The 26,963-nt window shown below is 30.3% G+C and overlaps 1 protein-coding gene across 2 annotated transcripts in view; it reads right to left on the bottom strand.

Moving 5' to 3' along the window:
- LOC113518861 (homeobox protein abdominal-B-like) overlaps positions 1-26,963 on the bottom strand; it is a 123,232-nt gene that overhangs the window by 7,771 nt on the left and 88,498 nt on the right. For both annotated transcript variants that reach the window (XM_052892580.1, XM_052892579.1), the window contains 2 exons: positions 12,035-12,126; positions 4,101-4,147 (listed from right to left, as the gene is read on the bottom strand). In XM_052892580.1, coding sequence (XP_052748540.1) covers positions 4,101-4,147; positions 12,035-12,045 — 58 coding nt within the window. In that variant the 5' untranslated portion in view covers positions 12,046-12,126. The remainder of the gene's footprint in view (positions 1-4,100; positions 4,148-12,034; positions 12,127-26,963) is intronic.

Genomic DNA, 26,963 nt, shown 5'->3' with positions numbered 1-26,963 from the left:
GTGTTTATAGCGTAGAGAGAGGAATACGCGAAGCGCGCAATCAGCGGCGCGGTCGAGCGCGGAGTGGCGGTGGCGACGTGTGGTAGCAGCGCACACAGGCGCGCGCCTTCAGAGCCCCATCTAGTGGCGGGCGGCGGAACCCGCGCACTCTCGAGACCGACTCGCATCGGCCCATAGGCGGGCGGCTGCTGCGCCCAAAGCGATCGCCAACGTTCTATTTATTTTAGTTAGCATCTATTCGAGATTTTCTTTATGAAATTTAAATATTAAAAGTACCATTCAGCAATTATTTAAATTAGATAATAAACATGTAATACGGTGTATTGATCCCAAACTTTATTGCAATTTAATAATTTTAAAATACTATCAATTATAAACATTGTATCTGTAATAAAATCTATTTAACTACTTGAATACTATATTTTCAACTAAGCTAAAACAAATTATTATTATTTATAATAAAATTAAAAAAATATAAATAAATAATAAATATTAAGCATAAATAGAAATTACAAGATGACAATTGCTCTATACATATAGCTATTCAGATTACTTAAAAGCTGTTATCTAACTAAGATATATCAAAGGACCTAACGTCGCAAGGGTTGTCGAAAGCTTGCGGCGCGGGTGCGTAGTAAAGCGATTAATGGAGGCAAAATAGCCATAAACTGCCGTTTAACCAAACTGCAAGCGTCATTCGGCCATCGCCGACTTGCCACCAATAAAAAACGCGAGACTTTATGACGGCAACTCACTCACATTTTATTGTGAGTATAAACTTAATTTTATCGTCTGTTAATTTCACCACAAATAATGCTAGGTACTAGATTAAATTATATAATTTTATTTTATTGCCATTGTCAATGGCAAGGCCGCGGACTAATTCCATACATTTTTGTTATATCGCGCTTAGAATTCGTGAATTGATTTCCATTTATCTATTTATTTCAATGAAAATTTTTATGAGTTTCGTATTACTTAATTACATGTTACCGCAGTAGGGCTATGTAAACTTTCATTGGTGAATATGACACACATTCTGAGTAACAGTAGTGAAAAACAGCAAGGCATCTCACAAGGGTACATACGGGTCACCCTTCCTTTCATACACTCACCGGCACAAAGCGAACAATAAGTCGTACAACCAATAAATTTGCTTACAACATTTCACACCTATACACACGTTGTTTACACAAGACACGGCTATAAAACATATCAAGTGAACAAAAGAAAAACATACATAATATTGTAAGTAACGCAATCAGTTGTAGTCATGTTCATTCCTATTATGTTAATAGCGACCGAATTGTCAAAATAAAATACGCGATCCAGCGATAATTTCCCACACTATTCAGGTAATTATTGTACATCAATGGGTGTAATACCATCAAAAGATTCGTGGAGCGTAATAAAATAAATTTATCATAGTTATGGACGTGTCAACAAAACTAATATCTTGGATTATGTTAACGAATAAAGAACTCATTTCGCACGCAGAAATTTTAATTTTAAATTACCTTGCGTGTAACTATATTATATTACATATAGCTTATGAAATAAAATATGCTTTTTACACCGATAAGCTACATTGTAATATGGATATTACCTACGTGTAGAATAGGAATTAATATACCGGTAAATTTATAATTTATTTTGAAATACAGTAAAACCTTTTTGCCTTCAGACAGTAAAATGTGATCGAACAAACATGATTAAAGTAATTTTCCTTTTATATAGTATGTTTCAAATTTAACAGTTTATTGAATTGAATTTAGCGGAAGTAAGTAATGAGTAAAATATAAAAAAAAAATTGTAGTAATTAAAAGGTAAAAAGTTGTATAGTCAAAATAAAGTACCTAGCCTGATTTCTATTATTTTTAAAGTTTATGTATCATTATTTTCTCAAGCAACAAAAGATTAAGGTGTATATTTCTCTGTCTATATAAAACATATACTGAAAGTATCAAAATGGAGTGATATAATGGACGAGAATCAGGCGCATTGGCGCGTTGAATGACAGAAACAAACATAGGAACAAGTGTGCGCCTGAGTTGGCTATAAATATTTACGTTAGGAAACTTCGAGCCGTCGGTCCGTCATACTGTTGGGGCGCACGTAAATAAAAGTATACTTTCTTATCTCAACCATGTGTGCGGTTGGTTGTTGCGCAAACGATTCCAATTTGGTCTTCTACTTGTACTCGTATGTAGAAAGAAAAACATTACAAATAGGAGATAGCCACGTTTTACAAATTGAGGTGCGTAAACCGTTGTATCGAAATAAATTTCATTTTCCTAACTAAATATCTACTGGATAGATATTGAGCATCTATACTACTTTACTATATAACTTTGTGTAAATTTATTTATATGTTCTTTTAATAATTAGGAACTTTTATTATTTCATTGGAGTGGAAAAGTAGAACTAAAAGTACTAAATATGGTCTTTTAAGACATATTAAGCAATTTTCATCATTTACATTACTTTCAAAGTAAGCATAATTATTATCTCTTGATTAAATATATTAATATGTTTATGTTTAAGTTATTAAATGTAAATTTGCAACTAGAAATTCATCGTGAGATATGATTTAATTACAGATTTTATGGTCGTAACGATAATAAATTTAATATAAAATTAAGTTGTATGGATGAATTAACTTCATTAAATGCATGTAACCGTTAAATTATCGAATTTATTACTACAGATTATTAAAAGGATTTACTTAAACAGATCGAAAACTCGTTGCATCTGAATTTCCGCTAAATGCCGGCTTTCTCTTAAGTACGCTAAATAAATTGTATACACTTTACGGGTATAATCTGGATTCTGAACTCGATACTGGTTATAAATAATTATACATAAATGGTTATATCGATCCACAGAAGAGATTAAAACTGGATTAAGCGAGGTTAAGAGACTGCGCTTGAATTATATTTCGACATCCAATTAAATTATAGAGCTGATCTTATTTTTTTTTTTTAATAAATACTTTTATAAGCTAAATGACTTATAGATGAATTAGGTACAGTCATAATCATCATCATATCAGCTATTATTTGTCCATTGCTCGATACAGGACATCCCCATAAGAAAGGTTTTACTAGAGAGTGGTTGCCATGCTTAGCAGGCGGGTTGGCAACCGCAAGTAGGCTTTGGTGATGTTTTAAGAGGAACGCTACTGCTGGACAATTAAGCTCCCTAAGTCGCCTCTTACGACTCCCACGGGGTAGTCTATTCTATACCGTGACCAAATGGCAATCATGATAATGATAGATATATTTATGATAAATGTACCAACATATAAAAGTTACGATTTCATTCGTTATTGTATGCCTAATAAAATTCTATTTCAAAGTAAGTTGAAAGAATTGCTAATTAGGTATCACTTTTAAGTGTAAATAGTCGTAAAAAATGGTGTAATTATAGCTAGTACCTACTAAATATATTAAAAAAAAAAATATATATCCGCAGGTGTATATTTTTATGTTATCTTTATCTAATACTGGTTTAGGTGTAGATATTAGAAATTAATAACAGCCATAATGTCTTCATCCTCTATAATACCGGTGATAAATTATGGTAAAAATATACAATTTTAACCATAGACGTAGTATGACGAAGGTACTCACATATTTTAATAAACTGTTTATAGAGTCAAGTTGATAATTCCTATAGATTTCGGAATTGATAATTCCATTTACATATGAAACAAGAAGTTTTTTTTTTATTTAGAATAATTAACTTGTATCGAAAAGTTATTTTTAAATTTTGTAGATATTAAACTTGTTCACTAATAGGTATTTTTTGTCATTTTTTATATTTCTACCGTTGGGTTTAAAATATCTTCTGGGACTAATCAATTTCAAGAAATGTGACACTTACTCTAATTATTTTCCTACTCTTATTAAATATATCATAATTAATCTAGAAATTTGGTCAGATAAATTCAATGACTGTCATGCTTCTACGTCAACTAGTATATTAAATTACAATAATACATCTTTATACATATTATATATTTATCCTCTGTATATAAGTAATAAAATTATATATTTTCTAGTATATAAATTTATTATTTTAAATAAAATTATATTCACCTTGTCGTAAGCTTGCGAGCGACGTCTGCGTAAAAGGGCACGGCAACCTGCGAACAATTATATTCCTTTATAATATAACATATAACATACCTAATATACGGCTATAGCTTACAATAGGGGACATAATTACATGCGGCGGGTCAGGTGTGTCCAATCAGTAAGTTGTAAAAACGTTATTGGAGTGCGCGCTTTATTAACATGGTTTCACATGTTAATTAATACGTTAATAGCGGACCTACGCGGTGGCTGCTTATATTATTATGTACGTTTGATATGTTGGCTGTAAATTTTTTCATAGTTAGTAATTATTTAATTAGATTTAATAGTTGTGTTGTCTTTTGAGTCATAACCGTTGTAATATTTTATGTTTTTTTTTCTAAATAACTTCTAAAAATGGCACTGAATTGGAAATTAATTTTCTGGTATTTCTTTTTTTTTTACATATGTTACGCAAAACCTTCACAAATTTAAACTTCTTTTTTTTATACCACTAAAGTGGTAAACAAGCATACGGCCCACCCGATGATAAGCCGTTACCGTATCCTATGAACGCCTGCAATACCAGGGGTATTACGCGCGCGTTGCCGACTCTGAAGAAACCTCTTTACCGCTCTTTTGAGGAACTATAGTCAAATTGACTATTGAAATCGCTATTTTTTTAGGAACATTATTTGAAACTCTTTTTTATTTACTTACAACACATCAACATAAGAAGTATATTTTAGCCAGTAAAAATATTTGAAAATAGCTTATAAATATATTGATAAATATATAGGAAATATTGCGAATATTTAATTTCCACTACTTATTATGTTAATTTTTAAATTAAATATAGGCGGCCATGTTTATACAGCAATAGGAACTACCTTATACTATATGTATTTTTACAGCAATGTCTTTCTTATTTTAAATTTATTAATTAATAGTTAATTTACATATTATATTTAGACATTATACATATTTTTGGTAATCTCAAATGCTTATTTTTAGAATAAATAGTGGTTAAGAATAACTATTAATAGATAAACACCAAAATTGTAACGCAATGTTTCAGAATAATGACGTGACTAACAAGCCACTGGAACTCGTCTTAAATCATTGCTGAACATTAAACGTCCCAGGCGATCATTACTCAGTTTATTTTTAAGACGAAGAGAGTCTGGCACACCCACAATCATCTCATTGACAAAGTTCTACAGTTACCATTTTATTTCCTAGCTCGAGCCTCGATACGAATATAAATAAATCCTTTCTAAGTCATTCGATACGGCGGAAAGTCACGAAGTTTACATAAAATAGGTGATTTGCGCCGAATGCCATGGTTTTTTTTACAGGGTGTAGCCGGGGGTGCGACGTTCCATCCACCTACTTCGGAGAGCGAAAAAAAAACATGTTTACAAGGCTTTTTTCTTGTTAACGATTGCTGGCTGGCATGGGTACGTGTTTCGGGATCGTAAATTCTGTTTTGTGTTACATAACAATTATAATGCGCTTCAGTAATGATTGATTTTGAACTGTTCTCGTTTAAAAAAAAGTGTTTGACCTGTAGTTTTTTTATAATGTTAGAGCCATTTTCCCTTCATATAATTATTAGAGTGTTGTATTTAATTTGTTAAATAATATTTAAGAAAATGAATTCAAAATTAATTTTAGATTACCGCTACTATTATGAATTTATTAGTTCAAGATGTTATTTATTTGAGAAAGATAATTTCTTTATTTCACTACACTCTCAAACCTATACGTGTGGGTAGGTACCTATTTAATTAGGGATTAGGAGCTAAGACCATCTATCCGTTAAACTTGAGCCATAGCTCAAAACTTGTACGGTTTTCATCTAAGTTTAATTCCATTCTAACTCGAAACTTCTATCAAGAATCGTAAGCCGGATGAACTTTAGTGAACTACCTATGTTTTTTTTTTCATCAAGCACAAGTAAATGGAGCACAGAACCGATGGCTGAGGGCACTCGACTTGACATTTACGACTCAATTCCAAAGCAGAGGCCGCCGTCCAAACGGGTGTGTTTTCCACCGGTTTAATTAGGCCTCCCGCTCTCCCCCACTCAACCCTCCATAATCAAATCGAAGCCAACTATTAACACAAGTTTGGAGGCCTCGTTAAATTTGTCGGTATGTTATTTAGAGCGTAGTGACAGCAGAGTTCGGGCACATTATAACAAGCTGTCAAGTTGCGTTATCTTGGACACAAGTACGTGTTACAAGAATGTCTCTCCCACGGTTGGATGCCCAGAAATTTAAATAATAAATATATCACATCATATATACACATGGCCTACCTTAATTTAATTAATAAATTTGTAACATAGTTATTAAAATTATGTTTATTAACATTTTAAACAAGGAAATGTTAACGTTGAGCTTCAGTGAGTGTGAAGCATTACAAATAAAATATAATATAACCTGTCATCCAATTAGAAAGAATGTAATTAATCAAAACACAAATCTCTACTTACATACAAGTTATTTCTAAATATTTGTATATAATATGTAGATCTACCAAGAGAAACACTTAAGATACGCTATGACAATAGGTACTCCGTAATAACTTAATTAAATTTTTACTATGTGGGATGGGCACCTAATAGTATTAAACACTATAGTCATTGCTCGTGAATTCACACACGAAATCCCGTAGTCTCCTATTGTTCTCGTGAAAATTTCAGGAATAGATCCACTTAGTACTCGCCTTCATCATTATAAGCAAATTATGTGCAAAATTTCATTATTTTAATTAGTGCTACATAGAATGTAAAGTTGCATTTTAATCATATCTCTTATCACACTTTATTAATTTGGCAATTTTACTGAACTTAACTAATAAAGTAGGTAATATAGAACTGAGAACTAAAAGAGATTTTTTTGAATCGATGTTCATCCAATAATAGTAATTGATATTCTTTCATAATCGAATATTTTGTTGAAAGTGTTACACTTTTATTCGATAGCACTAGTAACTGGTTTCTAGTATATACCTAAATATTGAAAGAATAATTGTCGTCTTCAATACATACCTACCTTAACTCTATGAATCACTTATTATATTACGCACATAACAAACAAACAAGCCATAGGAAATGTTATTTGTATAGTATAACGACATATTTACAATAACAGGGAGTGGGAGGCGGTCCGAGAGGTTAATGGCGCGAAAACTGACTGGATCATATCCCGGGGTTTACGACACGAGAGTAAACGGCCGATTCATTTGCAATTCTAACTGCGATTTAGCGACGTATCGCCTGCGATTGTGCGGCGACTATATCGTCACTAGATTTCTACATCTGTATCTACATCTAGATTTCTTACGTAGCTATCCACTACGTACTTCATCTATAAGAAAATATGGAGTATTATTAGAAATATAGTTCTTATCGAGAGCGATATAGAGCTCAAAACGTTCAATATTTGTGTCCTATTCTTATTTGTAATAAAATTGGGGTTTTGTATAATAGAATAAGTACTAGCTTTATTCAGGGGATTTTCTTCCATAAAGTAGATTAAAAAATACAATGTTTTGTATTAAGGGTATGGTCAATCTCTATATGTACCAAAAAACCCATTTAATCGTTTAAGCGTGATTTAATAACAAATATCCAAACTCCTTTAAAAATAACACTAGCTATATCCCACGGCTATTAGATTAAAAGATATTCTAGGAGGGGTATAGCATGTACCAAATATCATTCTAAACCGATCAGCCGTTTAAGCGTGATTGAGTAATACAATAAATACAAACATTAAAACTCGAATAATATTAGTAAAATATAAAAAAATAGAAAGTGATCCATAAACTAATTTAAACTTCGTGATTTTAACCGTCCTTGTAACTTATATAAATAATGAAAAAATACTGACTTATTATCATAATTGGTAGACGCGTGTAAATTACTCATTTCCAAATATACCTACTTACTCTATGTGGTCAAGTCACACATTCTAAGTTCACCTATTTAGACATCGATCACCCAGTGGTCCCACTTAGTATTCGATCCAGTCCTCATAGGCCGATGTTATCGACAAGGACACTTATTGTGATTCGTAAGGCCCGGAATTGATCGACCGAATGATACAGAACGATCGTGGATTGAAATGTCCACGGAATTTCTATGATTCGTTTGCGTGAAAACCTTGCATGAACGTTACAACTTTACTGTTGGTAATAATGTTGTAAATATTCTTTGTCTTCTTCATTTTGTAATAGTTGGTAAAGACTGAGGAAAGTGATTTAATTCTTGTCCTCAAATAGTCCACAACATTTATTTACTTTTTTCTTTTTGTTTTAAGAAAATAAAATACAGAACGAAGACTTTTAGCGTGATATATGACAGTGAAATTACAGAATATATCTATAGGAATGGCAAGGTAAACGGGGTACCATAGGTGTTATCCTTTGATAATAATGTATCGTCTATAGACACAACAGCATCATTTTTGTAGATGATGGTTCATCATCATCACATCAGCTGTCTGACACTACTGAACTTAGTAATCCCACATAAATTGGGGAGTTTTGCCAATAGTTGCCATACTTGACAGACAGGTTGGCAACCGCTGTTTGGCTAAGTTGATGTTTCGAAAGCTGCTGTTTTGAATTCTTTGATCCTTAAGTTTCTTCTTAGTGACTTCTTACGACATCCACGGGAAGACGACATTCATTTGAAATTTTGATTAGTTCTTGTAATTATTCAATTAATTGAATCTATCAATAGGTTTCCTTTGGGTAATTTGGTTTACAATTTATACCATAAACCATAAATATATACACTTATTTACAGACCATTATTACTTTAAAAGGTGTTGTATTATACAATAAAATATCCAAGTTCATATGGAGGATTTCTCTTTGTTACCAAAAAAAAAAAACGTGATAAGTAAATATAAATCAAGTAGTGTGATAAAAATATAAAAGTCGAAAAATCGAGATAGAAAAATCCATGTCTTGTTTTAAAGACGAACTTGTACTTACTAGAGCCTCGATTTATTTATATCCATAAGATAGCTAATGTCTATTAAAATTAATCCATCTACCTAAATCTGTAGTCTATATTTAGATAGATAAATACTAGTTTACTTAAAATATATATAGATATAAATATATACAGATATGTAAATTAAAAAATTTTGAAATTATCCTATTTATATGTACATATAAAATTTTATATAATAAGTGGTAAATTCATTTTACCACTTATTATATACATAAATTCCATATATTAATAAAGTACTTACATATATATGATGATTGTATTTACATCCTACTTACTACAATATGAACTCATAATTATCAATTTAGTTAGTTAGAATCCGTAAGGTATAATTGTATAAGTTGCTGCTAGTTTATCTAGAACTTATATACATAAAATAATATTTATTAATACGTATTTGTACATAATCGCCATAGTTGTCATCTATTTGCTAAAACACAAAATCTGCCTATCAAATTAATATGCTATAGAAATTTAGAATATCACTTTAGTTTTAAGTATCTGTTAAAATAAAGTTAGCGTAAAGTCATAAAACTGAGATATTCATAATAATAATAATTTTTACAACAGTTGTAGTAACTATTAACTTATAAAGTAGTTGTCTATAGATTTTGCATAGATTATTACCCTACATTAGATGAATGCTCGATGTGGGGTTCACTTTACAATGGTCATATATACTAAACTAGAAAATTCTAAAATAACTTGAACTCTGCTTATGTTACACTCTACACTTTTTATACTAATATAGTCTATATTAAGTTAATTTTGAGAATACAGAAATAGTAAATTTCTTTTTAACACCAACCCGACTTCAAAAAGGAAAATAATGTCAATTCGACTACTTTTTTTTTTATGTAGTAGATATGTAATACGATAACTTCGGCAATTAGTCTTCAATTTATTGTACTATTCTGTAGGTATGTCAATACTGGAATTAATATCTTTTTTAAATTACATATTTTATTTATTAAATACGGTCAGTTTTTAAATTCTACAACGTAAATATTCTGTGTCTGGTATTTGATAAATATTGTAATTAATATATAAAAATATGTAATATATATTTTTACTTTTGGTGTCGTATGTGTATCTTGCGGAAGTCCATATCATTGGTTATTTGTGTACAAACAAAATAATTTAAAAATTAATATAAATATATTTATTAAACAAAATAATTCTAATAAAATAATCAATTATTATTTTATTTTATTATTTATATTATTTTATTACATAATTGATTCACTATTTATTCACATAAAACTCTTTAAATCTTCCTCCCTTATGCGCACAGAGATGGAAATCTTTCCTATCGTCTATGTTTCCTGAAAATTACAATCTAAATCCTTTCAAAGCTAAAGTGAATAAGTTGTTTATTTGTTGATGTAAGGCTGTTTATAAGTCCGCAGCTCCATCTTATCTTATCGTTACTTATCATGAGGTAAAATTGAGGTCAACCGTGAGACCCTTATAGTAAAAAAAGAATAAAATCCCTTGATATCAACACCCACAATCTGCAATTCCTCGAAACATTTCGCCATCAGATTAAAACGTCGCAGGGAATATCACAATCACAACATTGTTGCAACTTTGTAAGAACGTTTATAATTTGCTGGGCTATAAATTAAGGCATTGAATTAATATGACAGGTCAGATAGGGTCCCGATATATGTAAGTCTGTAGGCACAGGTGTTTAACGGCGATTAGGGTGTATTAATACTTTTTTATGTTCCACCAATTTATGAAAGAAACATAAAAGAAGTGTGATGTATTGTTATTGCTTCACAAAAAAGTGACTGCAAACGTGTAAAATTAATAAATTAACTACGAGTATATCTCGTATTTGTCTCAATCTATCTCCATTTACGAAACCACCTGCAATTGTATAATAATATCCCTGTAACATAAAAGTACACGCTTCATTTTAATCTCATACCATCCTAGTGCTATTTATATAAATCAAATAAAGTATTTAAATGTAGTTCAATTTAAACCAATAACTACGTCAAATATTTTGAAAAATTTCAATAGTGCAATCATAGTGTAAGGGAAAAAAATTGTATTTTATACGTACTGTAGTATAATATTGATTTATTTACTGTATTTATTATCAATATTGTATTATTTTTTTTATTTTTGCAGTCCAAAGCACAATTTAAACAGATACGAGTGTACAAACAATAAAAATGTAAATGAGTACGTGGGCGATTGCACGCCGGTATTCAGGCACGTTTTGTCGTGAATGCACATATTATGCAGCTTCGTATCATGCCTACGGCCCTCGACACTGAAGGTTGGCGAGTAATACTTTGTAAGCTATCTTTTTTATATTATTTTACCTACAAATGTTAAGTTTATTTTATATCAAGTGGAATGTAAAAATGTACATTAAATGGTAAGGAAAATTAAAGTGTACTTAATACAATTTATATTAGGTACCTTATCTATTAAATAAAATTATTTTTTTTAAATTGTGTATGTAGATAGAGTGAGATTTAAATCATTAAGCTTTTTTAAGAACTCCAATGAATTTATATAGGTAATAATAAATATAGGTTAAATATGTTGAAATATTTTGGATCTCATTACCTACTAACACGGCGCATTCGTCTGTCAAGTATAAAAGCTCGAAATTATATAGTGTTTTTTTTATTTATTTATATATGAAATATATATAGGAAATTTTTTTATTTATATTTATAAAACACTCTCCTAAATTATAATAGAAGTAAGAAAACCGTTATACTCAAGCTATTACAATGACTATTTCTGACGTCAGCCCTTTTACTTATTTTTAACAAAAGTATAATAAAAACGAAAGTAAATAATTTGTGCTCAGTAACAAAGGCGGGTGAACCTAGCGTGACTATAGGTGGTACAAATAAATTTGAAATTAAAAGTAATAAAATAAAGTTCAAATTCAAACCTTAGTATCATGTTCTGTGTGGCGTCGCCGCCTCACCTGTTAGTAAGGTCGACCGCGAGTTGAGCCGCGCTCGAACCTTACCCGCAACTCGCCTGTAACAATACAATACATTAATGTTATACATCTTACAGTTCCTCTAAAAAAATGCACTCAATAGTGTATTCCAGTAGTACCACGCAAAAATTATTGCAATAGATTAGGTGTGGCCTTTCTGAAGACTTAAAGTGTGGTGAAAAGAATTATCTATTTCTAAAATCTACGCATATGAAATTGTGGGCTAAAACACTAGTCATAGTACCTATATAAAATCCGAAGTCACGATTTTCGTTCACGCTAATCTCCAAACTGCTCAACCGATTTTTAAGAATAGTTTCCATCCCGATTAGAAAAAATGGTACCTGTAGATGGCGATTGGTGACAAAACAAGCTTTTCCTATTTAGTTAGTATTTACTAAAAATCTAGGTACAGGCACAGTATGAACAATCAATAGTAGTATAATAATAATAATAAATTACTTGCGAGTTACTGTTATTCAAAATAAAAAAAAAATAGGCAAAAAATCTTAAATGGAAAATTTTAACTTAATTTTGAATAAATTTCGCCTCGACGTTAAATTTCTTTTCAGTCATAGTACTAAATTAAAAAAAACAAATACCTTACATTATCTTATATTTCATAGGCTTTTTAAGGTAAATTTTACCCACTAAAATAATAGTAAAGTTTATTTTTACTAATAGTAGTTAAAATTATTGGCTAAATAAACTTGTAAGCAATAGATGTAGATAGGTTGTATTTTAAAAATTTTATATTGTAAATTATATTGTTAGGATAGGTACTTATTAAAAATATGTTATATAACTTGTCTTAAAAAGTAAATAAGCAGTATATCCGCAATGCCCGCATGATTTGTTATGTAAGCAAAGCCACAGTAATATATTATCAAGTCACATTTAAAACATTTTAGACAAGTAAATTAAGTAGTATTAACAAATTAAGTAGGTACGTAACGTACTCGCTACTCCATGAGCATACACAATAGAAATGTACAACTAGCATAAAAGAATTTAACAAAACAAAAAAGATATTTAATTTTAACGAACTTATTTTAATCGTATTTCAATGAACGGGATATCCTTCATTTAGTATTAAATAAAAAAAATCCCGTTCAGTTATAAAATAAATGAGAGCAAGAAATATGGCGGAACAATAACGGTACAGTTACATCCCTACAGGTATCGTTGATATTTTCAACACTTTTTTTATTCAAGAGGTGATGTAATAAAAAAAAAGTAATAAAAAGTACAATTTAACCGTTTCGAAGGTTCCATTAGTAACGACCTCTTTTGTGGTGAACTTTGTCGAAGCATAAAATCAATTCGAATCGATATATAATTTTTAAGATGTAATGTTTATAAAAAAGACAATATGCGCATTCATCGACGCCTACATTTTACCCACATTGTAATATAAGTGCATAAATTGCCACAATAAATTAAGTAAACACATTTTTAGTATTTAACTACGCAATAAAATAAAACAAACCATCCTTTTTCTCACTGTTATGGTATCCTTGTAGGCACATGTTATGTAAGTAGGTACTTGTTAATTTTATGTATGTATATACATATTTTTATTCTTTCACGCTGTATGTGAGTACTTTGAGCACAAAATAAAAGGTTTTTAAAATACATAAGTAATTAAAATTTTGTTTCACAAAAAAAAAACCAAATTCAATTGTGTCATAACCGGTTATTTTTAATTAAAAACTAAACTACTAAACCGATTTTGAAAAATTTTCTATGAGGTCTATTTGTAAGTACATCCTTTCACATAAAAAAAAAGAATTTTCCAAATCAGCTTACAAGTGACGGAGTTATGAGGTAACAATCAAAAAAAAAAACTCAACCGAATTGAGAACCTCCTTCTTTTTGAAGTTGATTAAAAAAAATACTCTGTTACACACACTAGCTTGTTTACTTCGTATATGTCAATTTATTTCAATTACTATATACGTACTACTCCGCAGCTTTCATAAAGTTCAAATACTTAGAAATCAACGTCACTTCCTTTAGAGTTATAAGTGCTTTAAAAGTTCGGTAGATACCTACCAATACTTAACCATACTTAGATTAGTAGTACCCAACACACGTAGATACATAACAAAATATAAGTATTTTATTACCATCACAAAATAGTTGATGCTCAATTCGCATACAAAATGTCTTAATTAACGTTGTAAATTAGCTGAGTTGACATTCGAAAATATTCCACAGACATAGATGTCGGCGACTTATTACAAAAAGTAAAATAATATCATTTCATTAATATTAAGCTATCAAAAGGAAAAATAACTTCATTTTATCAGTATTATGTTCCGATTAAAACTAAATGTAGCCTTTATTTTTTATTACTTGTATTATAATTTTGTAAATAAATATTTTATAATAAAATTCCACGCGCCTTTTGTAGATTAGAATTATTTATACTAGTTCAATCCTGTTAAAAAAAATTGCAAATAATTCTTGCAGTAATATAATATTACAATTTTATTTACCCATAAACATAAGCTAAAAATTTTAAATTAATAATTCTTTTTAAATAAAATATAGGTTATGTTACTCGTTGATAATGTAGCTCTCAATAGCTAAAAGAATTTTTAAAATCGGTTAAGTAACTTTTAAGTTTATTTATTACAAACAACAATTCATAAAATCAAATATTTATTATTTATAATATTAGATTAGATATTTAGACAAGTAAAATCAATAATTTCAGACGCATTTAGGTACGCTAAAAATTTCCTACGAATGTAAATTCTTCCATTTTTTCTTTTCCGCTATCACTCCTCTCGAAGACTCCATTAGCTTCTTGAAATAAGCACGTGCCCCCACAGAGAAAGCTCTAGAAATCTTAGCAATAAATGCCCACAAGCGCGAAATTTATTTTTATCGTTTGTACCACTTAAGGAATAAGATTGAAAACTTCTCCCAATATTCCCCAGTAATTTGTCGTATTTTTTTCTCCGGGGTCATAAAATATTTACGTTGTTCGAATGAATTCATGAGTGGATTTGTGAGCGTCCTCGTTTACCGCCCCGATATTAATTCGTTTTCATGAATAAAGAATATTCGAGTCTTTGTTAAATGAATATTTACATAAGACAGATTGGATATATATTTTTGTTGTAGATTTTGCTACACGTGTACTGCTGAATTGTACTTACACAAATATATATGTAGAAAAGTTCAAAATACCTAACATTTTTTATTACATCTGCACAGTTTTGTTCGCTTAGCCCATTATCTTCTATTTCCATAGGAATGTCAAGAACCCTTTCTTTGTGAAAGCTTAAGTATATTTTGTGAATAATTCTGCATAGGAATTATTATAAATACATATTTTAATCGTTTAGTGGAAAGTCACTTTTATATACGTAAGTATTTATGCAGCTTTAGGTACACCTACTTATCTGAATGCAAATACACACTAACTTTATTACTCTACTTGCATACAAAACTTGCAACCATAAGGCGACAAATGAATTTTATAAGTGGTGATATCCACTTTATTAGGGCGGTTACCTTTTTGCATAACAACCTGCGTATACATTGGGATATATTTATGCAAAAAAAAAACAAGTCCATTGCACTCGTGTGTTTCTAAGAAGTATGCAAGTATGCAACAATATCAGTAATCTTTCTGTCCAGTCGTTATACGGCGGATGCAACGATGCACTCAGAGATATGACTGTCTCGAATCCACATAACACCATCTACATAACTTGCAGCGCTGTAATGAGACAGGTACAGCCTTGTATAAAGTGGTTTCATATGCTATAAGTACATATCTCTTGTTCATAATAACTACCTACCTCTACTAACATGATATTTACATGTTTCCCTTACACATTTCTACCGTGGAGAAGCCATGTTTGTAGTATTGTATTTCAGTACGAATCGTATATGTAGTGGCATCTCTAACTGATACAAATAGCTTGCAGTCCAAGATATCACTGTATCTACTGTGACATCTTGATAACAATATCAATAGATTAGTCTATACTGATATTATAAAGAGGGAAAATTTGATTGTTTGTAATAAACTCAGAAAGTACTTAATCGATTTTAAAAATTCTTTCAACTATAGAAAGCTACTTATCAGCAAGTAACATAGATTGTATGTAATTTTCGAAAATCTTGTATACGCGTGCGAAGCCGGGCGAAACGCTAGTAATCAATATTATTAGAAAAATACATATTTACTTATATCTTTATTCTACTACGAACTGAATTATTTTAAATCAATGTAATACATAATTCAGATAATCATAACTTCAAATTATTGAAAGTAAAATAAATACAAATAACCTGCTTCATCGCCAGATTGTAAGTATAAAAAAATACCTATTTTAATGTTGTTAGGTATGTAGTTGCGCAAAATACTTGTAACGCCTCCTTCATTGTGTCGAATAGAAGAATTCAAATTGAGACAAACTATTCAGATAACGCGCGTAACGTGTTCGTGACACGAAGAAAACAATTACGTACGAAAATAACTTTAGGTAAGTTTAACGTCTGTATTTCAAGTTAAAAGCCATGTTAGTGACATCTTTAGTTGTTTAAAGAATGTGCACACTGGCGTGATGAGAATGGGGCTTCTAGGATAAATATATGAAACTAATTCTAAAGTTGGAGTCTTTTGAAAATTTATCTCAAGTCACGCCACTCTTTCGCCGTAAAAGTTGTGAGATCTCATGTGCCAAGGCTGGAATTCTAATGATATTTCTAGTAGAAAATTGAATGGTCTGCTACTATAATACGAGTAGTCCGGCATGATATTTATAAGAGGACTTAGAGAATTGTCATACTTTGGATGATTCAAATATATATGTACAGTAAAGTGATTAAATAATTCATTTATTATTTTGCTACATAACATTTTTTTATTAGACAATACGTTCGCGTTTGGTCTCACCTAATTCGGAAGTAACATGTTTTTGGAGAAGAGAAGAAACTCAGAATGTTTTTATTTTTATACTACATATACTATACGGCCCGTATGATGATAAACAGTGTTTGTAGTCTATGGACGCCTGTAGCAGTAGACGTATCATATACGCGTTGCTGGTCTTGAAGAAATCTTGAAGAATCTGAGATTACAACAAATTACAAGAGCTACATAAAAATAAGCGACGCGATTTATATATATGAAAACTGTTATTATAGTTAATATACTAAGCTAATTTTGCCTTATTTTTATTTACTTATTGATATCAAAATACTTTAAATACTTACTAAATGCTTTATAAAATACGGTAATATTTTGAATCCTCCAATTTAACTTGTAATTTTCTTTACTACTTTTTTGTATGTATGAGTTTCGTAAATATTTTAACGAGTTTTCAAATAGGATTAGATAAACCATGATCTTTAGAAAGCTTAATAGAAATTTACTAGCAAAATAAATTTATATCCATCTGTAGTTATAGACATAGTCATCCTATTAAGGAAAGTACTTACATATTTATATAATAAAAGGTTGTTTTCCTCGTATGTGACAACATATGTTACCTACCTAGATGTGCATGCATGTGCATCTGAATAAGTTTATGGAGTTGAATATCATATTTAGGGGGCGGAGATGACTGCATCTCTTTGTTTCGCTGGCTTTATGTCTGCCTTTATTGCGAGGTCGCCATGCTTATACCTAAAGTCATATAAAATATTAAGGTGACATCACACTAGATAGCACCTACCTTCTTAATCTATCTGCTATACTGCATCGTCACAAAAATTTTGTTCTAATTTTGAAAATTTTAATTTCGATTATAAAAAAACTGATTTAATTTGAATTTCTAAGCGGCTGTTTCTGCTAATATATTTTGTTATTCATTCAAATTAGTAAAATTGGTTACCTAATTTACATGTTTTACCTGGTACCTTTTTTATTAGTTGGAATTATATTCATTAGTGACTTTTGTTAAGACTTATACATATGCAACGATGGTCCATATCTATAATATCTAAAGTAATATTTTACGGACCGAAAAGAAAAAAATCCGCCCACTGAGAATAGTTGAAATGAATTTTATATGTGAAATTCCACTTAAATATTTGTTCAAGTAAAAATCTTTCATTCTGAATAAAGATAGAAAAAGCTAAATAAACATTATAATAAGTACCTACAAATCTACTTATTATGATATTTGTTTAGCTATACCTCATTGACGCACAGTTAAGGCTTTCATTACTGAAAGGAAGTGGTTGTGATATTCAGTTAATTACTTTAGCTTTAATGGCATATATAAGTATGTTATTATATATAAATTAGAAACAAAAATACCTACAGGTTAGAGGTCAAAAAGATATTCTCTCTTTAAAGATATTATCTCTCGCCTGACATTTTACTGATAAAACCGAAATCAATAAATTATTTTGAAATCATCATATCATATATTAGATTATTTTATGTTATTACATTACATTATAAAATATATCTGAATACTTTACACTCGTGTAAGTTTGGCCTTTCAGTTATATTCAGTTAGTAATCATAGATAGCGTAGTTAAAATAAAATATGTACCTCATCAATTATACACTGAAAAAACTAAAACATTAAACGCATTCAAAATAGGCATCATTTAATATAAACGTATTGAGAGAACAAAGAAATATATAAAAGTCAAATCCGCAAAAATAGACACTGAGATATTCGCTTTGCGTAATAATCTGTTAGTTTAACCTTATCCGCCTTAACCTTGCCATTATATAGCATATTTTATATGGCTAGGAAATAATATAGAAGTATATATCTAATATATTATCTTGCCTACTACCTATATTAGCATAATTGTTGTTGAACAAGTAAGCTACTTATTAAATTGGACTTACTGATAGTACGCACAGATTAGGATAATAATTTATATTTTTATATAGGTGTAAATACCTACTTATATAATATACAATGTAATTATTTTGAGATTATTTGGATCTATGATGTATCATTTGGCTCATATTTCTACTATTTATTACTATTACTGCACTAGGCACACTATTGCGAAATAAAAATGTACAAATAATGAAAACAAGTTATTTTTTTATGTCATTTGCGTATATGTTGTTGTATATTATCACAAAAGGTTTTAGTATATAAATATGTATAAGAAATATAACATCAAAAACAAGGAATACATATTAGGGGCGGCACTGCCCGCCGACTATCCCAGTGTTTCAATCTAATCCGCTTTGACGCGATATACGCTGACTTATAGCGCCTTTTATTAAAAGAACTTATTTGGAAAAACAATATCGTGGGGTGTATTGCCTTAAGTGGACAGATATTGCCGTCGGTTAGATAGTGTGCGATAGAGCAATAAGTACATTTGCTTTATACTATTTCTTTTGTATATAACGAGATGAATATTAATACATCTAACTAAAGAGGCGTGACTAAAATACGTACTTAATAAATAGGTAGGTATATAAGTTATTAGTTTTTTAATATGAATACCTAAGTAGATAATGTTACCTTCATAAAAAATAGCAACATTATCATCTGCATCGGGAACAATTACTGAACATGAAGTTTTTTTGCAACATTTTAAATTGATTTTTTCTATAATCAAATTCGCTCAATGTTACGATTCAATGAGAAAAAGAGAAGTAAGTATATTTTTTCGTACAGTCAAGTAAAACCTGCTTACTTTTAAGAAAACTCGTATATTCCGTTTTATCTTGCTGAATATCCGAGCGTAAAGGCGAATTCACTTAAGATCTGCGAAGACGACTAAATCATTGGGAAAAGGGGGAAAACGCTTACTCGCTAGTTTAAGGCACCTTAATCTTTCTTTCAAAATAGTGATTGAAAAAAAGTATACCTATGTAAAATTAATTCCATCGAGTAACGAATATTTCTTACAACTATTATAATTATGTTCACATACAGAATAAATAGGTATGTGTATAATTTTAGTCTCATTTCAGCACACAAACGCATCAATGTTTATGTAGTCTCTATTTCTGTTTATACTTGTATGTAAATAATAACTATACGATGGTACCTATACATGTTTATACATACCGCGTTGTTTGTTACATCTGGGCTGAAAATTATTTTAGCCGCGTTCCTAATTCTGGTACATTTGCGATGAGCTTAACAAGAACGGGCGAGCGGCGCGCTTTTCATCTTTGAAGCGCAACATTTACATTTTCGTCTCATTTATTTGCTATTTCGGGCCAAGCCACCGCCCCCCGCGCACTACCGACACCCCTCCCACGCCTCTGCTCCAATGAATAAGTCTCGGCGTGCGTCAGGCGAGAGTAAAACGAAATTGGGAAGGAACGCTCTATAAAGTCTAATTAAGTTTGAAGTGAATGCACAAATGTAAGGAAATATAAAAAGGCCCGTAAGAAAGGAGAATTTATATTGTGGCTGCCTCATCTCAAGTAACATTCTCTACTGGCATACCTACTTTTATAGTAGCATTCAGATTTGGTCTCAATTAAATTGAAGTCACCGGCATATGTCAATCACACGCGAACCGTTTCAAATGAGTGCGGTAATGTCTCAATGAACAAGGTTTGCGTTCGACAGTAGATTGGTATTATGTACATAATATAACACATGCGGGTACGCACCATTATTTCAGACAATAAAACGCACACCTTTTAAATAAAACATACATCACGTTATAACAAACGTAAATCAAAACCAACAAAAACCATTCTGTTAACGCATCAGCAAAAGGAAGCTAGATAGAGCATGATCAGAATGTAATCAAGTAATTCCGGCTATTATTAAGATATTTTACGAAGAAAAACCCGTCGCGTTATTATTCGGGAATCGTTCTGTACGCACCACCCCCTTACTTGTCATTCGCGGCTTACATTTGTCAGGATGCAACCGCTCTCCGTGATTGAATTTTAAACATAGAACACGAAAAAGCTTTTAGTTATGAATCGTGTAGTCTTAAAAATAGTTTAGGTATTTTTGTTATATCTACAAATTTATAATTATGTATTGAAAAAAATCTCATTACTCCAAATTAAAGATATGATAATAATTCCTTATGAGGTAGCATTTGTTAATCTTTGCAGTGAACGTTAGATTCATGCCCACATTTCAACGACCAAATTGATATATACGTGGTACGGAGAAATTACATATAGGTAGGTACCTATCGAAATCTAATATATAAAAATTATTACACATTTACAAGGACAATTTGTAATAAAACAATCTACTTGTTCTCTGATTGGTAGAGAAATTCTGTAGCATCAGTCTCAAAGAGAACTAGGTATTTTGTATTATACATCGTTATTACCTACACACTATAATTATGTCATGAACGTCAAATAAATAAAAGTATGAACTTACATAAGAAGTAAACAAGAACTGTCTTTATTAAATTTGATAACATTTGTCACTGATTATTGTTATTTTATGTTTCAAAGTTCAAAGTTTTAGGAGAGTCATCGATAACTAAATGAGAAACACGCAAACATCAAATGAAACTCTAATATTATGGCAACGTAAGTATGTATATTAATTTTTTTAACAATTACCAGCATCAATATACGAGTATTAAGATTTATGACATTCACTATGTTTCATGTTTACAGTATTTTGTTATAGACAAGAGTCTATAAAATACTCAAATACCTATTAAAAGGTTATCTTTTTGGTATTTTAGATTTAATGTATTTAATAATGCTATAAATAAGTCCAATATAGGTTATCTTAAATTTTTACGTATACCTCAGCCAAATATAGTGCGATGGAAAACCGAATCAACCCTGTACCCCGCACTCCGCGGCTAGGGACTCAGGGACCGAATATAAATCGCCTTGTTATATTTTCCGGGACATTGGGATTCATGAAGTTTGCGAACCCTGACGATATGACTCTACAAAAATACTTTGGTACCACCCAGGGATATTTTTGTATCAATATATCTATATAGGATATAACCGAAAATATATTGTTTAAAGCAGAATTTTACTAATGAAAATGGTAATTTATCTCAGAAGAACATGACAAGTGACAACAAATTTTGATATTCATATTCTGTCACGACACAGCCAATTGTCGAGTTAATATCAAAATCTTTTTTTTATTTATTTATTTTCTTATACCATGTCATTACAGAATAGATTCTAAATCGACAAAGTATAACAAACAACATTGGTTTATATTTATGTCTGTTTTTACTTAAAGTTCTTTAGAAAAAATATTCAGATCCATTGATGGAATAAACCCTCAAAAGAATGATTTTGATTTTTCACCCTGTATAAATAGATATATAGATAGCTATATTGATCCAAGATGTAATATACATATAAATAACCTGTACGTCAGCATGTAAATGAAGTGCTTTATAGTTGAAGATAGCAAAAGGATTCTGTTGAGATTAACTTAAATCGATTAGCACTATATAAAAGTAACTCTCTTTGTATGTAGTTTGCTTATCTTCTAAGCTGAAATTACATTCCAAACTGGGCGACAGGTTCATAAAAAATGAGTAGATACTCAAAAATATTTATAAGTTTACTTGATTTAAAATTATTTGTATTTATTATTTTATTTATCCTTCTCGTAAAAAATAACATGTTAAGAATAAATAACATAATATTGTACAATAATTCCTGTTTATACTATAATTCTTCACTTAAAATTTTCAAATATAGATACATTTTAATGTCCCTAATTCCGCTGCCGCTTTGCAATCCAACGTTGTTATTTACTCGAAATATTCAAAACATAAAATCCAAAGTTCTGTATAATGTGCAACAGAATGAACTCCCCTCACAGCGGGAGTTTTAAAAAGCTCTCATCCAGTCCATCTCCACTGTAATTATAATGCAAAGAAATGCAAATTTCGCGTAAATATGCTGGAAACGTTATTTAAGAAGCCTCTTGCAAGATAAAACGCTACTTAGTAAGTGGAATAAGATTGTACGAAGGCAATTGTACAGAACTAAGGTTCGATATTGGTATCGACGTGGAGCGAATACAAAGTGCCTTTAAATTAAAAGGCCACATGTGCAGACTACGCGATATCCTCCAAACGTCTAAACCAGCTACAATAAAATAACACACGCACGTCTATTTTTTTTCTCTCTGTTTTATATAGGTATTGTGATAATGCTATAAAGTAGGTATCTATACATTATAGTATTTTTATTTTAAAGATACTCTATTATACGTTAGATTGAATAGGTATTTAAATTAAAATTGTAAATATACGTATAGAATACGTAACTAATGTATATACATATGTACTTATATAAGGAACAGTCATCTGTTTAAAGTTGCTAAAGGCGGAAATATTGAAATTTCAATAAAAAATTACAATAACATTGTGCGCACAATGGTAATACCTACATTATGTATACTGTTGTGTATATATAAAAACTATATAACGTTAATTTATTTATGAAGCCAAACGGCATTAAGTATGTCACGTAATACCTTAATAATGCTATAATTATTTTTTAATAATAAAAATATCTATGAAAAAAGATTCTAATAAGATTTGACTCTTAAAGCAATGGGTAGTGCAATTTATTCTCGTTTAGTGAAGTAAATACTAAAAAGAATCAGCTATATTTGCACAATAATAAGTCACTTTTTCAGCGTAACCCAGGTGCAAACCCTACTACATATGTAATTAAGTAGAATATTAATACACTGCCTGTGTACACTGTTTATTTACTGCATTATTTTTGTTATGTTATTTAAATACACGAAAAACAATACGTATCATGTGAATATTACAGATATGTAAATTAAGATAGTAAATTGCTTATGAGTCCCAATGGATATTCTATGTTCACTTTTCTAGTACTCAGCATAAATAAATTGAGTCGCCCATCTCAGAAAATATTCGTTGGTCTGCGTCCGCGACCTAAATAGACCTTAAGCCCGAAAACCAGTTTTGAGGCAAGAGCCTCTCTGAGACCAAGTTATTAACATTCGTATGTAAATCAGCCATTTTGTTCAGAGTCTCCAGTCAGCGAGCCTTTATCATCTCGTTAGGGGCGAGATAAGTAAAATGAATTTATTTTCTTTAATTTTTGTTCGAGACCTCCGGCACCTCTGCGTTGCTTGAAATAAAGCTAAAATGTTGAATGTCATTTGATGTAGATATATTAAAGCAGAGATATGTAATCTTTAATGTTATGTTTGCATAAGTATACCAATGTATACCTACATAAATCTACATAATAAACTAATAACATAAATGAGCCTTTTAAAGAAATGACAGTTTAATAACCTTTCGAATATTTGAAATGTTTAAATAAATATCAATTTTGTTTTCATGCAGGAGCGAACTTGTAAACTAGTATTTATTTATTATAGATATATTTAAGACATAAAAATAAGATAATACTTTTTTATTTACGCTGAATATATCATAACAGTATCAACTTTTTTATTTAGTTATATAAACTTTAAAATATACAATTTCAATTACAATTTTTTTAAAGTACAGTACATTAATTAATATATTCCATGCCTTCAAATTAGTGTTAGTATTTATTAATAGGTTCACAAACATTGTTTCCTAGAAAATAATATAATTGTATACATTCCTTGTAATGAGTAGTGCCACTAGTACAGCTACAGATTCTTCTTTTTTCGAGAATTTTAATATATTTTTAATTTTATGGTTATATAAAAATCTCTTCTAAGAAAAAAAATGAAAAGTGTGAAAAAAATGTGAAAAAAGAAAGGTTCTTGAGGGGCGACCGCGTACGGGTAAACGCAGTGTAGGACGACCCTCCACTAGATGGAACGACAACCTGAAATGGATTATAGGAAGTCAGTGGATGTAGATGGCTCAGGACCGTTCTTTATAGCAGTCTATGAGGGAGGCTTATGTCCAGCAGTGGAGAGATAATGGCTGAAATTATGATAAAATACGTATCTTTATATACCTACCAATGTAGAGATAAAAAAATATATGAAGTATATATGTAAGTATAAGAATTCGCAATTTAAAGTAGAGATATTCCAAAAATATATACAGGTGTGAAAATGTGCTTGGATGTTAAAAATTTTATATTAACATCTACCCCGAAATTTGCAACATAAAGAAATTTACATGTATAGGTAACGATGTTTACTTTGATGAATTTATTGCCCTCAAATGAATTGAATGACAACGAGAGCGAGGTATAAAATTAACAAAGAAGAATGGGGTAACAAAACTGCGTTGCATAACACGAACAAAGGGTGAAAGGCGGCATGAATATGAATGGCTTGTTTGGAGAAATTGGCCCGCGCGGGTCTAAGACACAATTTTACAAAGTTGTTTTTTCCTTTTTTTATGAAATATATTTTTATCTTATCGAAATTATATATATTAAACTTGCTATATTCTATTTTGATGACTAAATTACGATAAAAGGTATCCTTGTATTTGATATTTTTGTAATCATTAGGTATATATCATCCAATATACTTAAAAATGAGATTAATCGTCAATTAGTAACTTATTCTTAATATTTTTACTAACTTGCACATTTATAATAATACATGATCAGTCATGACCGTTTTTACTCACGGTGACCGCTGTGACTCCGTTATTATTAATTAGGTAATTGTTTGCATAGAAGGTTGTTGTTGGCAATGGTACCTATGCTCAGATATGGCTTACTTATTCAATCTTTTTAATGAAAGTTCTTGCATATAGCGGGCAGGCAAGGCATACACCATCGCTGTAGTAATGATAATATTATACTGCTGGTGGTCGAGCATTTATTTCGTCTCTCTTTGCGTGCAGTTAAGATAGAAGTGACATTTCACAATTTTGAAATATATAATACATATTACATAAAAAGGCAGCAGCGATATTACGATAGAGTTTTTTTATATATTTATTAGTAATTTGTTGGCCTTTGGGTTATGTATATAGACATTTTTTTTATAATATTTATATACCTATGTATACGTGCTTATCTATGATGTTTTCCTGTTTTTAGACTTATTTTGCCGTATTTTGTAATGATAGCTATCCAAACACAATTCTAACTACCAAACTAAGTTCCCAACTATATAATAGTAGTACCTACCCACTCACCAATTTTCTATTTAATATATCTCAGATGAATGACTATATAATATTTCCGTATAAACCTTGTCAATTGATGTGCAAAAAATTCTCTCTCGGGTGGGCAATTTCCTAAGTCGGGAATGAGTTTCCTCAATTGTTTCGGGTGGGTATTTATTAAATTACCCGGGGTAACTGCAGACCGCGGACTAAGCCCGTACGTCTCTTAATAAAGGTCTAGCTTAATATGGACTGCGCGTACAATAACAAACATGTGTTTGTTTTGCTTGAATTATATGATATACATTGATATTTTACGCATGGATATAGCACGTACTATGTTTATGTATCTAAAAGTATTCATATTACTAAATACAATTTCTACCCGATATATGGATAAATAATTTGATTATGATATGTAAATTTATTTAATTACTTTTTATAGTTAATAAAATTAAATTCTTTTATTTACTAATGTACCAATATATACACAAACAACTGCAGAAAAGCGAAAGATGATGGTGGCCATAATTTTGGTATAGTTTATCTTTTAAGTGTTGTTTTATATATTTAACAATATAAATAATATATTTATTAATATAAATAGTAGAATGGATTTTTAGTTCTTAGTTGATATTATTATTGCTACTTGCAAATTCTATTTTAACATGAAAGTAAACAAGGAAAGTACGCTTTCGTGTTTTTGAATGCGCAACCGGAGGAATACCACAGCCGCAGCTCCCAACTCGTCCGGAAATGTTATCTTAGCCGAACTAAACAACTCACTCCGAACGAATAAATGACGAACATCGAACAGACCTAACTAAAAACTAAAACACTACGAATTGTGCTCTATTACCTACGACACAAGAGC

This window comes from Galleria mellonella, unplaced genomic scaffold (assembly GCF_026898425.1).
Source record: "Galleria mellonella isolate WM207_F2 unplaced genomic scaffold, CSIRO_AGI_GalMel_v1 utg159, whole genome shotgun sequence".
Taxonomy (NCBI): Eukaryota; Metazoa; Arthropoda; class Insecta; order Lepidoptera; family Pyralidae; genus Galleria; species Galleria mellonella.
This window is presented reverse-complemented; position numbering and strand designations above follow the sequence as displayed.